The 15,367-nt window shown below is 43.2% G+C and overlaps 2 protein-coding genes across 3 annotated transcripts in view; one reads left to right on the forward strand and one right to left on the reverse strand.

Moving 5' to 3' along the window:
• Window positions 1–11,687, forward strand: part of LOC139047715 (uncharacterized) — a 69,382-nt gene extending 57,695 nt beyond the window's left edge. Inside the window, exons 2-4 of one of the 2 annotated variants that reach the window (XM_070521680.1) lie at window positions 2,898–2,971; window positions 3,500–3,537; window positions 11,409–11,687. In XM_070521680.1, coding sequence (XP_070377781.1) covers window positions 2,898–2,971; window positions 3,500–3,537; window positions 11,409–11,644 — 348 coding nt within the window. In that variant the 3' untranslated portion in view covers window positions 11,645–11,687. The remainder of the gene's footprint in view (window positions 1–2,897; window positions 2,972–3,499; window positions 3,538–11,408) is intronic. The other variant, XR_011507331.1, reaches the window with a different exon arrangement.
• LOC135914365 (protein Skeletor, isoforms B/C-like) overlaps window positions 1–15,367 on the reverse strand; it is a 108,849-nt gene that overhangs the window by 42,468 nt on the left and 51,014 nt on the right. The window lies entirely within an intron of this gene.

The following is a 15,367-nucleotide window of genomic DNA, read 5'->3' on the forward strand; positions in this document are numbered from 1 at the left end:
CTACAACAAGCTAGTCAAGAGATTTACGTGGCCTCACATGAAAGAAGACGTCAAGCAATACGTTCGTTCATGCCACCTTTGTCAAGTCAACAAAGTGAAATATAAGCAGCCTACGGACGCCATGATAATACCTTGCCACTCGAACGTGCCTTTTGAAGTTATACACCTTGATTTTGCCGAGCTGAATAAGAAACGAGAAGGAGTCCGAAAAACGCAAGCTTTTCTTCTGGCCATAGATGAATGCACCAGGATGGTCGCGGCACGGGCAGGAAAAGAAGATGCGAATAGTGTCATCGCCCTTCTCGAACGGGAAATGTTTAGGACAACCAGGACGATTGTATGTGACAACGGTCCAGCGTTCAAGAGTGAAAAGCTAGCAAGATGGGCTCGAGACCATAATATATCAATCAAATTCTGTGCGCCATACCATCCCGCAGCGAATGGGCTTGCAGAGCGTGCTATACGAGATGTAAAACAATACATCAGGATGTACGATAGTTTCCCTGGTGGTTGGAAATGCTCTTTAGAAGCAGCTGTACGACATCACAATCGCTCCTACACCAGTGGCTTGGGATGTAGCCCGCAGTTCGCTTCTTCAGGAGAGACCCCTATTCTTCAGGCGGACCGTGAATTGGGGCTGTTAGAAAATCTCAAGATCGTCGAGGAGAGGAAACAAAAATCGCAGGAGGAGAGGTACCGTAAACGAATGAAACAAAATTTTGACAATAATAATAATATTTGGGGTTTTACGTGCCAAAACCACTTTCTGATTATGAGGCACGCCGTAGTGGAGGACTTCGGAAATTTTGACCACCTGGGGTTCTTTAACGTGCACCTAAATCTAAGCACACGGGTGTTTTCGCATTTCGCCCCCATCGAAATGCGGCCGCCGTGGCCAAAATTTTGACAAGAGACATTGCTTAGATATCCCAGACATTCAAGTCACCGACCTCATTCTAGTTAGGAAAGGAGTAAGAGAATCCAGTGCCAAATTTTATGGTCCTTACTCTGTGACAAAGACAGCCACTCAGAAGGGAATATTGAAGACTGCGTGGTACATTGGTGAACGGGGCGCAGTTGAATGTGCTTCGATTGGAAACGTTTTCAAGTATTACCCCAGGAGGGGTTAGCAAAAGAAACCTGGAAGGGTGAAGCGGTATGAGCCTTCGAATAGAAGAAGAAGAAGCGCGAGAACCGGGAGACAGGAGAAGAGAAGAAGGAGGTGGGAATAAAAATGTAGACAAGATGGACGCCAGTTCCACAGCAATGCTTTACGTCTACTGTGTCCTTTAAATAGGAACGCTACAAGCATGTCCACCCCTGTATGAGAGAATGATTACCCAAGTTAATTAATGAATCATTAGTGGTTGACATAAGGTGGATTAGGGAGGATTAAGGTTGATTAGAGTGTACTAAAGAAGATTAAGGAGGATTAGAGTGCATTACGAAGGATTAAGATGCATGAATAAAGATTTAGGTGCGTGGAGGAGAATTAAGGTGGATTATGGTGGATTGAGGTGAAGTGTTGATGAAAGGGTATTAAGACCGATTGGGGTGGATTAGGGTGCATGAACAACAATGCAATCACTAATCAATCATTACTTTGGTAATCATTAATCATCTCTTATACGCGGCTGCACATGCTTTGGTTCGCTTCCCGCCTTCCTTCGGTCACGTGATATTTTCTGTAGCTCACAACGGGACCTTGAAACAGAGGTCTAAGGCTTTCGCTTAATAAGCCACACACAAAGGGATGTGTCACAAGCAATACTAGACCAGACGCACGAAGTAAAGCATCTGATCATGTGGCAGAAAAATTGTCTGGAGTATAGAACTCGCCTCAAAGCTCCCTTTAAATCAGTATACCCCGTTCATACGGCTTTAAGAAAAAACCAACCTCCTCATAAACGTTGCCTCCAGCATTATCGATCCTGTTATTAGCATTTCTCAAAATTTTCAACCCCACTGGGGCGCGCAACTGGCCCAATATAACACGCCTCCATAGAATCCTGCGGCCCGTCCGCGGGAGCCCAGGAGGAATAGCGTGCCCTGCGCAGCCGGCGGGCGAGGAGAATCAAGGAGGAAAGCGCCGTGAGGAGGAGAGTGTCGCTACTTTCAAATTATCAAGGGGCTTTAAGGCCCTCTAAAGCCCCTTTAAGGCCCTCGGTGTTCCGTAGGCGCCTGAAAGCAGACGGCGGACGCGCAATTTGCCGCGCTAGCCCCTGTACCGATTTAAAGCTGTAACTCCAGCCGCCCGCGCAAAGTCCATCAAATATGTGTTCGCTGACGGCTCTTATATGCCCACTTTAAACGCCGGGCTAGGTGAAATAACCATGTATCGTTGCTGTTTCAGCCTGTGTAAAAAAGCAGCACGTAGAAGTCCCGATCAAAATGTTACGGGACGCATATTTTCAGAAAAATGTTTATTGTAGCTCTACAGTTAAACCACTTTAGTTGCGTGGCATTGCTACAAGCAGATAGCGCATGCCAAACCCCTCATACCTTGACACATTCTAGGCGACTGCAGACTATGCAGCATATAAATTCTTTCCGAGCACTCGATCACGTTCCTGAAAATTTCGAGCGTGATACTACATAGTTATGTACAGAGGGCTATATATGGCTCTGTACATATGTACAGAGCCATATATATTATATATGTATTATATAGGTGTGGTGTAAGGCTTAAATTGCATCTGCACACGGCCACATGAAGCATTTGTACACAGCATGCTGGTAGCCAATATGGTCACTGAACAGTTATATACTTTTTTATTCAGTTTCTCAATTGATGAGTTAATTTTTGTATGTTTTGAGGTAGACTTGAGGTGTGCGACCTTTAGCTTAAACAATGCATTTGCTAACATACGATCCACCTGTTGTTGATGCTGACGCAGCTGTTCGACACCATGATCAATATAAAGATGTTTCTCGGACAAGACAAGAGCACTTCGATCGAGATCAATGGCCGGTAAGGTTCACCAACTAGCACAAATACTAGTTCTGCCAAGACGTTACGTGTAAAGATGCAGACGAGAGTCAGTATGCATAAAACAGACATGCGAATACAAGTAAATGACTAAAAAGTGACACCTCGCATCACCTCAAAAATTGTTGCCGTCAATCGGAGAACCACTTGGCCTCTTTCTCATCACTGGTGCTGGTCCGTAGCAATAAAACTGGCTGTATGAAACTTCGAAAACCTATAAATTTTCACCAGAAACAAGAGCAAGCCATCATACTACTGCTATTTGTTTGACAAAGATAAAAATGGAAACTTTAAAATAAAGGAATTTTATTTTTTGAGCAGGGCTTTGGAAGCCCTATTGCATCTTGCTGGGCAGTCAGGGTGACAATCGTGCCACAGTGACAGTCGATACCCGACCTTTTATTTAGTCTCGCCTAATAAATGCATGCAATCCACAAGATCTTGAGAAAAGGAACAAAATGTTTTGCTTGTCTATCATGATACAACCTTCTGTTTTATTTTTTTTTTCAGGGCTGTCACAGTCCTGTGGATGGCAGTTTTGTCTTATGGTAAGATGTATTTTGTTACATGCTTTTCGATATGTAGTTGTCTATGGTGAATGCAAGAAAAGAATTACCAATAAATTAGGGCCAACGTTTTCAATGTTCTTCGCATAGCTGTGACCAAGCGATGCTTTGGTGTTTCAAGTGTGCTGGGTTTGGCGGGAGGGTATTACATTCTTAATTCAAATACAAATCAACGAAACATACAACAAAGCAACGGATATCGATATTCAGATATGTGCAGATATATGCACACCTGCAAATCGTCCTGAATCGAAGTTTTCGTGAAGCAAATATTTAAAGGTTACACAGCTTAGGGCAATCCGTTTACTTGTGTTAATTTTGTCCGGTTCAATGTGTAATGTCATGCAATCTTTACGTCCACCATTTACAAATGTGACAACAACAATTTCATGCAATTTCGATGTTCGTGTGCTAGACCACTCAAAAGCTGTGCCGAAATCAAAACACCTAATCAGATGCACAAACAGTGTTGTGGTTGTTGCAGCCATGTCACTCAAGAGGATGAAGGCTATGTTAGTTGATATCTTGGGTTTTACACACCAATCCCACTATACGATCATGAGGCAAGCCATTTAATTAATTTTTACCACCTGCACTCTAAAAAAATGTTCACACCTTTTGGGGGCTTAGCTTGTCCCCAAACAATCATCTGCCTTGCTTGCGTTTCCTCTCTTGAAAACTCGGTGCTCGCTACTTGCCTGTCGAGAACGCTGTGTCAAGCTGATAATGCGCAAGCTATTTGTGACTAGGAAGTACTGGGCTTACAGTGTTAAAGAAAGGAAATGCGGGCAAGACAGATGAGGATTATTGTTTGGGGGCAAAATACACCCCAAAGGGTGTATTTAATGTCCCAATGCAGTCTTTAATGTGCACCCAATGCATGGTACATGGGTGTTCTTTTTGCATTTTGTCTCAAGCAAAGCTTGTATAAAGATACTCAAGCAGCAAGTTGTCAAACTATAATTCCGACAAAAAAATCTATTCTAAAATTGTACCTATTAACGCAATTACCGCTGAAAAAATGTGTGTCATATATACCAATAATTACTGTGTAGGACATTGCGAAAGCCTTGTTAACATTGCAACAAATTTTCATAAATTGATATAAATCAAATTCCTTCGCCTGAGATACTCTAACAGATGCATTTACAAAACTGATGTCTGGTTTTGGTCTAAAGTTATGGTTAGTTGCGATGGCACTACCCCTCTGGTCGTTGTTGGTGTTTTCAGTGTGGATGTGTCGAGACCAAAAAGGGAGTGTGTTGGAGAAATTCGGTTGCAATGGCATACTGATCCAGCCCAACCGACTACACAGCAGCGTGTGTGCATCAGTTTTCAGTTTCAGTTTATTTCTTTAGTTTATTTGTTTAATAAGTAGATATGCATGCTTACGCAAGTACATGTATACAGAAGGAGTTCCCGTAGCATGTGGCTGAAAGGGGACCTCCTGTCAGAAAATATATACATTAGAGCAAATACCCAGCAATACAGTAGTCACTAAGTGGAAAATTATACAAAGTAAATGTAGTACAAACTGCAAAATAATATAAAGTCAATAGTTAGTCATAGATTTAAAATAGTAGTTTAAGGCATTCGCAACAGAACAAACCAAAAATATTTAAAAAGGCTACAAATGAAAAAAAACTAAAGAAAAAGTACAAATGGAAGGGAAATGAGCAGGAGTGAAGTGAATAGCTTAGATGTGTGGATTATTTTGGCTATCAAGTAGAAAAGTGAATAATGTTTTCTTGAAGAAACCTAGACGAAGAGCACTTGACATCTAGTGGGAGGCTGTTCCAAGTAGATAATGCTGCAAAATATTCAGATTGTTTTGTATTAGTGGCAATAAGAAATTGTTGTTAGCTGCAAATCTTGCGCGGTTCAAGTTAACCAAAGTAGCCTCAGAAAATATATTTAATGGGGGAGGATTACGTGTTACCTTAAATAACATTATGGCTATAACTTATATTTAACAAGATTATTTACTGAAAGTATTCTGTGGTTAAGAAGCATATCAGAAGCATTGCAGTAGAATGAGCTGAACGACAATATCCGTATGGCTTGATTCTGCAAATGCTGTAGTGGTGCTGTATGAGTTCGACATGGGTTACCTCATGCTGTAACGCAATAATTGAAATGGCTGTGAATAAAAGAATAATATAAGGTTAGCAATGTTGGTTTGCTAAAATAATATCTAGATTTAAGTAAAATTCTAATACCGGGAGAAATTTTACGCTTCAAATAGGCGATATGCTTCGTAAATTTTAAGTTTGAGCCAAGAATCATTCCAAGAAATGTGCATTCATTAACTGCACTGATGTCAAGAGAGTTTAGGTTGACAGCGGGAATGAATTCTGGTGTCCTATCATTCGAACGAAAAAGCATAAAAGACGTTTTGGTAGGATTTATTCTTAGCGAGTTAAGCTGGCACCGCGTTAAAATATTTTTCAGACCAGTGTAATGCTTAGTAGTCAGAGAAGTTAGTGAACAACGGGTTGAAAGTAATGTAGTGTCGTCAGCGTAAAGGAAGGCCTCAGTCTGTGTTAAACAACCATGTAAATCATTTATATAAAGCATGAATAGTAGTGGGCCAAGTACAGACCCCTGTGGGGCCCCTTTATTGGTTATTCTGAAGTCAGAAAGTGAGGAACTAAAATACACAGCTTGTTGTCTGTCTGTTAAGTAACTTTTTATAGGTGCTAATGCTGGGCCATCGACGCCTACAGCCCGTAGTTTAGGAAGTAAGATGGCTTGGTTTATGGGTTCAAATGCTTTGGATAGATCGATAAAAAATAATCCTGCGTAGAAACTGGCATCTATAGTGCTTTTTATTATATCCATGAAAGAAAGTATAGCACAGTCAGTCGAGGATCCTACCCTGAGGCCAAATTGATTTGGCGAAAGAATGCCAAATTTTGAGAAGTATTTGGTTAAGCGCTTTTCAATACATTTTTTGATAACCTTGCTACAGAAAGGAAGAATACCAATAGGGCGATAATTAGAAATGTAGGAGCAGTCACCCTTTTTAAATACTGGAATAATTTCTGCTTTCTTTAGTTGACTTGGAAATACTTCAGTCTTAAAAATCAAATTGGTAATCTAAGACAACGGGCGAGCAATAAGATGAGCTACTAATTTATTATTAATAGAACTGATTTCGTCCAGACCTGCTCCTGTAACCTTTAAATCATATATGACATTGATTATTTCATCTGGACCAGTTGGAAATAGGTACAATGATTGTAAGCATCACTGAAATGATAGTTGGGTGTCACTGGTATGATCAGAGGAATGGTCACAGAAAAACTCATTCAGTGCGTTCGCGATTTCTTGTGCTTCTTCATATTTGGTGTCTGATGAATGAAGCTTACTTATGCCATACTGATCCAGCCCTACCGACCACACAGCAGTGTGTGTGCGTCGATTTGGCATCAAAAAATGTCTGCAGTTGCACATATGCCGATCAGTGTATATCATAGCTACTACAAAGCCGTTGTGACCGTCGCTACTAAGTGACAATGAGTGGTGCAATAAATTCTTTACCACAAGTTTTCGTCACTGGTCGTCCACCTTCGCAGGCCAAAATGGCCTTGGGAATTTTTAAAATTTTCGTTTTAGGTGAATTGTGCATCGCATGATTCACGGTGTTTTCCGCACAGTTCTTTTGAATTTTGTAGGTATGAAATTACTTTTTCAAATCACAGCTTCTTTTAGTCTTTTTTGACCCAGAGGCTGTTAACGCCTCTGCAGAATTGAGCTGGGAAACTATCCAAGGTTTTTTGTAAGTAGTCAGTAACACTCTCATCGTTACTTTGTCTATATTCTTTGAAAGCTATTCGAGACGGTTCGGCCTTAAAGCTAGCACTCATACTCTGAGCAAAAAATGTTAGAACCAGCATCTTATCTGAAATCCCTTCTTCATGTGTAGATGTGGTGTTATCGACTGCGATAACAAAGCAGGATCAAGAAGAGAGCTGGCATCGTCTTGGACATGCGTAGGTTACTTAACAACCTGTGATGAAGCAAAACAATGTTATATCAAACAGGGCATGTGCTCTTGCCCGGCCGCTACCGCCGCCGTACCTGACACTCGTGCATGTGTCGCATGGACGCCTCGCGCTCAGCTTTATCGGGGGGCAAGAATCATTAAACATGGTCCTTTTTCCAATTCTGCTATGCGCATGCGCGTACCCTAACCCCAACTGCATTCCAAGCTGTGCCACCATTACTGCAAGACTGTACTGCAGGGCAGGTGTGAAATGGGAGGCATCCGTAGATAGCACTTGCTATTAACAAGGACATATTATCCAACTGAGTAGTGCACCAAGCTCTTTCATGGATGCCTATTCCAGGCTTTTCAAATGTTAAACTACTTTTCATAAAGATAGCTACGTCACCTCCACTGCCGTCACAATCTGTGCACATCACTGAATAGTATAGGGTAGGTCTTAAGGAACAAAGAGAAAATTAAGATATAGGTAAAATGCTGGACTGATAAATATGTATACATTACTTGATAAGCTCAAGCAAGCTAGGTGGCTATGTTTCCCCTGCTAGTTTGAAAGGGATACCAATAAGTCGTCGTAATTGTGAGCCAGTGGGAGCTGAAAGGAGCACAGTTGGAGAAGGTAAGGACGACCAGTGGCGTAGCAACGGGAGGGGGGTGCGAGGCGCCAGTGGAGGGGTGGGTGGGTGGTGTCATATACGTCTGAAGACACCCGGAAATTGTTGATATTCTCGCCTTCCTCGACTATAACCGGGGGAGGGGGGGGGGGGGGCGAGGTGACAAGACCTATGGGCCCTGGGTGCCAGAAGACCTAGCTACGCCACTGGGGACGACACCGAGGTGGGGAGGGGATCATTTGCCCATGGGAGGTTGAGTGGTCGGTACGAGCTGATGGAAAGGGGAAAGGGGGAAGCCGCAGGGAAGGGCAGCCAAGGTCACTTGCTTTTAACTGCATGATCACCTTCAGCTCAGACATGCCACTCAATATATGCACTTGCAAAAAATTTGTACAGATGCGCGCGCCCAATGGCTGATGGAACTCTAACGACATAGTTGTGCCACATGCATGTGTGGGATATGTATGTATATCCAGACTGAAAAATAACAGTTTGGATTTTTATAAACATTTCTGTCTTTAAAGTCAGTGTTGAAACATTCTTCGGTTGCACAGAATTCAAACAAGCCGCTAAAATATTACGTGGCTCAGACACAAAGAAAAGAGCACGAAAGTAATCCTTAATTGGTGGTGGCGGCTCATAACATCTGTTCAGCATCAGTATAATGGCTATCGCTACATCAGCACAAATTTGCAGTACGGGTAGCGCTTTACAAACAGAAAAAAAAACAGCATTTCTACAATCTCGTGGCTTGGTCATGGTGACGGCTAACATCCAAGTTCACTTGGCACGTACATACGTCACAGCACTCACATTTTTGGTAAATTCGACAATTGATCCATCAAAAAACTCTCCCAGCATCATATTTCAGCACATCTAACACGAAGCTATCATTTCATTTCGACAATCATCCTACAATCAGCAGAGGTCTTTTGAAGGGATATCAAAAACGGTCATTTCTTTTAACATTTGTAGAACAGTACAAGCTCTATCAGTTGGGAATTTGAGCACTCCAGGATAAGTGTAATGGTTTCTTAACTGCAGTACACAGTAAAAATAAGAATCATGGCGCTAGTTCCGCACTTATATACGCATAACAGAATCGTGTTTTGTGGCCAGACATGTGATTTTGAAGTGTGTCCAAACATGGCCGGCTATATTTTGTCAGTGCCAGCCCAGTGACACCAAAAGTGGGAGTCACCGAGATGTAGCAAATTACATTTAATGCAGCAGATTCCGATTAGAATTGCTTCATTCATTAGTGCACACTTATTGCCCCACGAAAATAATTGTCGAATTACTAAATAGTGATCAATTATTTCTACATAACTTTTCTTCCAAATGTTATTAACATTGTAGAAATGCAATAACTAGAACAAGAAGGCCTGGCTCTTCCATTGTGCTCTACGCAGCCGTTCGCATGTTATATAGCATAATGACAATTGATTTTCTAAATTTCCCTTGGTCAACTATCTTCATTTTCTTGTGATGAGATCTCTACTAACACGATCGACGACTCGCTGGATGTGCACGCTGAAGGAAAGGACAATGTTGTACTAAGGAACACTGTGTTGAACTAAGCACGATGTTGAACTAAGGAACTCAGTGCTAACACAATACCCCAATGCTCGCATCTGGGCTTTCTACGCGGCGCAGCGCTTCAGTTTGGCTGGTGCTCGGACAAGGCACTCCTTGTTCGGCAAATGAAAAGCTAAAAAAAATTGTCCATACATAATTTTCTGACATAAAAGTCTAAAGAAATTATTGCCACGGAGTCATAAAGTGCCGGTTAGATTTGGCAGCTCACATGTGCGGGAGCAGTGAGATAGGAAACAGATATCGAGATGTGGAGCTGGGCACGCCATGTAATGCATAGGGGAGGTAACCGGTGGACCATCAGAGCTGGAGAATGAGAGCAAAGGGAACGCAGTTGAGGATGGCGGAACATCATATAGGTTGATGTAAATTAGGAAATTTGCAGATGCAAGTAGGAATCAGCTAGTGCAAGACATGGGTAATTGTAGATCACTGTGAGAGGCCTTTGTCCTGCAGTGGACATAAAGGTAGGATGAGGATATGACGATTGAGTGCCCGGGCTTATGTGTTTGAACATGCACATCCTTGAGGCAGCTATGTGTGGCGACCATAGGCATCCTATTGTAGTTCCTTCCAAATTCTAGTGCTCAAAGCTGCTTCAGCACTTACAGCTTGTCTACTGAATAAACTGACTGCTTACATGTAATCGGTTAGCGAAAAAAACCTTTTAAATACAGCGATCAATGTTGCGGACAAAAGTTAATCCGCGAATCACAACACTGCCAAAAAATGTAATTGCCCAGAAGTCATTACTCACTGTCATTCTTTACATACAATTCTGGCAACTTGGCTTAATTATAAAAATTATTGAAGCATTGTATTTTGTTATATTCTATAAAAAATGTGTCCATGCGTCTAAAGTTGGCTGACTCCATGCATGAAGCCTTTTTTTTCCATTACATTTGTTTGCGGGTTTTGGTTTAGCAAGCTGTTGAATTAATGTTTTTTTTTGTACAAATCAGGTGTCGGAAAGTCTTGTATTCGGCATTGCATAGTAGTTGATAGAATAAGTGGTGTGCGTGACATTGTGATGCATAGCTCCTGCTCAAATTACATATATATATATATATATATATATATATATATATATATATATATATATATATTTATATATATCAGCACCTGTGCGAAATAACATTTCGAAACTGTTTATGAATTGTTAATCAAATGCACTGTAGTTTCATTATGTGATTAAATAAAGGAAGAAACAAAACGCTACCTTTATCCCTACTGCTCTGTCGACGCAATCACTAGAAATCTTGTATGCCTACACGCTTGTATAAAGGTACTTTATTTGCAGAAGCATCACACTTTCCCAAAGTGGCCCCTGACTTAAGCGCGTGATGATAACAGGCAAATCTCAAGCATCGAAATCACTGATTCAATGGAGCCTATGATTCTTAAGTAATGCATGAACGACCTCAATTGCAGAAAATATTGTACCTTTTATTCCCAATTCTCTCTCCATTTAAACCGTCTATTTGCATAAAACATATCTCGCAAGGTTTCTGGAAGGATTATCCAGTACTCGAGATTGATTGAATATATTGTGAGTGGCCCATCCTATTCGCTACCTTCAAACTACATTGAAAATGGTGACATTGATGGCATGCCTTTTCTTTCATTACATGCAGTACTAACGGAGTGCCTCCTTGAAGCCACCACTCGATTTCTGAACCACCTTGGGTTTACTCCCAACGGCATTGCAGGTGGCTCAATTGCGTCGGCGTGGCAAGCGCTGTATGCTGGACAAATATCCAGCAACAGTGTCTTCTCGCGCCTCCAGGCCTACGCCATGAGTGGGCCAACCTTTACACATCGAGCATGCGTCTTCGTGCTGATGTTCTTTCTGCTCAATGTTGTTTTTTAGAACGTGAGTAAACGACAGCATTGGCTTGCTGTGAAGCATGAAAGTATCTGTTGTGCATGCACTGCGCATTCAACAAAATCGTCGTTTCGGCTTGTTACAAGTAGCAACAGATTTTATGCGAAGCATATTACGAGAGCTCAACCCAGCTCCTCAGGCGCGGCGGTGTCGCCATGAAATCACGTGACACCGTGACGTCACGAGAGAGAGAAGTGGCTTTGGCTCAACTCTTGCAAGACGGGCTGGGTGGGAATCGAACCAGGGTCTCCGGAGTGTGGGACGGAGACGCTACCACTGAGCCACGAGTACGATGCTTCAAAGCGGTACAAAAGCGCCTCTAGTGAATGCGGTGTTGCCTTAGAAACGAGCTGTTTCTAAGGCGTGCGTCTCTTGCTCAGGCGCACATTTCGTTGCCGCGCCGAACGCTGCTTTGCTCAACGCTCACCGCGTCCAATGCGGGGCGCGTAGTCGCTGCCCGGTAGCCCATTGTCTTACACCCCTTGGCGGGTCGACGGGAACGCTGTCGCGTTCCACTCTTGAAGGCGAAGAAGTAATGCATGAGTTGTTTCTTCGTCTAGCCGAACCAAATATAGCCAAGCAACAGTAGTTCACCAGGCTAAACAGTGGTTCAACAACTAAAATAAAGGCTAGTATGCTTCGCATCCTGGGCTTAACCTTACCTAAGCCACAGCCATTTTTTTGGTCAATTAATCAATGTAAACCATATGAAACAACATCTAGATCTCGTTGGCTTCTTATGATCTGTATCGTCAAAGTAACTCAGGCAGTGAGGGCTATTTTAGACATTTATAGCAATAAGTTGTGCACCTATTGCTCCTTCGTTAGAACATTTTACAGAAAACGGGGTCGCCTCTAACTTGCTAAATAATGCAATTGGCAGCTACACTTACCTCGCTTGCCCCTACCAATGAATAAAAACGGCCACTATCTCCGTACCTATCATCAGCAAGGTGAGTTTCAGGCAACATGTGTGCTGGCAGAACAAGTGACCTTGTTTTGTTTGCAAGTTGCTATAATATGTTAGCTGGTTTACAAGTAAAACGTGGGTTTCCACTTTTCTAGTACAATCAAATGCTTTTACAACAAATTCCTGGACGAAATCACCTGTGTCACGAAGGATTGACTATGTCCTGGGCAAATTCCTATCGCCTCTTAACGAAAAGCACTACCAACTAATTTGCTTACACAATGCGAGAGACTTCGCCTCCCTGATGGCGAATTTGTTGCTTTACAACGTACGAATGCCGCATTTCTGCCCTTCGCTGACGCCACTAAGCTGTGCTAGCGCTATCAGTAGCACCAGTGATGGACTCCATGAGCGTGCTGATGTCAGTAGCCTTAATTACAGTTCTTATTTACTGCTGCAGGAATCGCTCAATTCGTATGCTGCTTGTTGTAACGCACCAGTGGGTTCCACGGCTAATGAACATGCCGCAATTGATGATGTGGCGATGTTATTGTAACTGATAACTGAAGACACCCTGAAAGCCTTCTAGGGTGAGACAAAACATCAGTGTTCACCAAGGCAACACTTATGGAGAGCCTGTAAATGGACAACAAATTTTGACGGCAAAAAATTAAGACATAGATTGCAGCATCTTGGGCAATGGCAATGCAGTTATTATTCATGTATACTTGATCCCTTGACAAGTTCCATAAGGAGAAGGCCGAGCTGCAACGTAAGCCTCCCCCCCCCCCCCAACCCGAACGAAATTTCTGCCTGCACCACTGCCCGATGGCAACCCCTTACTGGCAGCGTCTGTCTCGGCAGAGCTTAAAAGACACTGAATGCGTTGAACAAATGTAATCCTTCATTGAAAACGCCTGTTTCCTCCCTGCCATAGGAAGATTTTCATACAATATCAGTAACTCGTGATGTGTGATTGTAGTGTTTATCCGATTCTAATGCATGCCATTTATTTGTTCTTGTAAAAAAGTTTGCCGTAAATCGTTTTCGTATCTTTTGACACATAACACAACTGTATTGTGGCAAAGCCTACTTTACGTAACTGGTTGCCACTGTGCAACACACTAGAGTTACCGTATAGGCTCCCTTTAGGAGCCAGAGTTGCGCCACTGTTTTTTGCGTGCCCCTTCCAGTGAGTCTAGTGCCGCTGTTCACTGAGCATCATCACATAGTCAAAATGGACTCCAATTTGCGAAGAAGCCAACACTTCGTAGGCGACGCCAACATTCTGCAGGAACCAGCCAACCAAGTGCATTTGACAGCAAAATGTTATCATTCTTGTTGCTTGGTCCTTGATGCTGCTGGCTGAAAGGCACGTCAGCGTAAAATCCAGGCTCTTAATTGTCACGTGACCAATCGATTTGTACCCACAAAATATTGAATTACAAGAAAATGAAAGAAGGCTCTCCTGGCATTGCTGTGCAAACGTGGCTCTTACATGATGCCACAATCAGCTAGCAGGGGAAGTGATTTTCGAACCTTTCCTGCTTTCCTAAGAGGAATCAGCTTTGTGAAGCTCAAAATATATCGCCTGGGACAGACCAGCAGCAACACCAAGGCCGGACACATTTGACGGCTACGGAGTTGATGGATGGCACTTGATCGCTGACCATGACACTGAGACCACGGAACTCCTGGGAAAGTGCATTTCTAAGCCATTTCGTAGTGGCTGCTGCTAGCCACCTAAGCTGACCGAAAGATGAACCAGCTAATTGCTGGACCATCACAGGAGCCAAGGCATGCTAATGGAGTCAAGCGTGACAGCTTCTGTCTATGAGTTTCCCTTACTTTATCTGAGGCAGTAAGCTGTGTGCACCCTGGGGTGTACACAGCTTCACTGAATCACTGAATGATCCGCCTCTCTCAAGGCGGATCATTCAGTGATTATGAATGCTCCGACTAGAGGATGGTGTGACTGCGGGTTTCCCTGGCCTTGGCCTTGATTAGCATCTAGGGAGACCAAATGGATTTGGGCTGGCTTTTTCATGTGTGTTCATGTTCATGTGATCCATGACGTCGTTTTCGGCAAACCTCTCGCCCGCGAGCAGCAAAGTTATTCTACATAGTGTGCGCGTATGCTACAGACTACACACGGTCGCACGCACTGCCGCCGAGCAATTGCACGCATGAAAGCTGGACGCTTCTTCCTCCACAAACGTCGGGGGGGAGCGTTTGCGGCCGGGGAACAAATGCTCCCTCGCACCGCGGGAACATACGCGAGGCCGCGTCGCTCGACAAAGCCGCGACGTGGAGATGCTTCAGCACATGGACAACGCCTAACCATGTCTTAACATTTCCTGTCGTAAAAGCCGCCTTTCTCTGACCGAACGCGGATGTGAAGACATACGCAGTGCATTAGAGTGTTGGCACTACCTCCAATGAATGAATGAATGGAATGTATTGATAGGAAAGACAGAGAGGTCGACCTGAGCTAGTGCGCTCTAGTCTGCTACTCTGTACTGGGGAAGAGGGAAGGGGAGTGAAAGTATTGGGATGGATGATGATGATAGGAGAAGTGGTGAGTGCTTATGTACATGAGACAGTTGCCTCGCTAGAGCCGCTCGTCGAGCTCCAAAATTTTCGAATAATTTCGCGGTATTTGAAACGCACTTCGTCGGTGCTCTTTAGTCATCCGTGGCGGTACAGTAGTCATCGCATATTAGTGTCGATTACGACGAGCGCTGACGGCAAGAATGCGTTCAAACCAACTTCACGAGATCTCCTTTCATACGAGTCGA

Source organism: Dermacentor albipictus, chromosome 7, assembly GCF_038994185.2.
Source record: "Dermacentor albipictus isolate Rhodes 1998 colony chromosome 7, USDA_Dalb.pri_finalv2, whole genome shotgun sequence".
Taxonomy (NCBI): Eukaryota; Metazoa; Arthropoda; class Arachnida; order Ixodida; family Ixodidae; genus Dermacentor; species Dermacentor albipictus.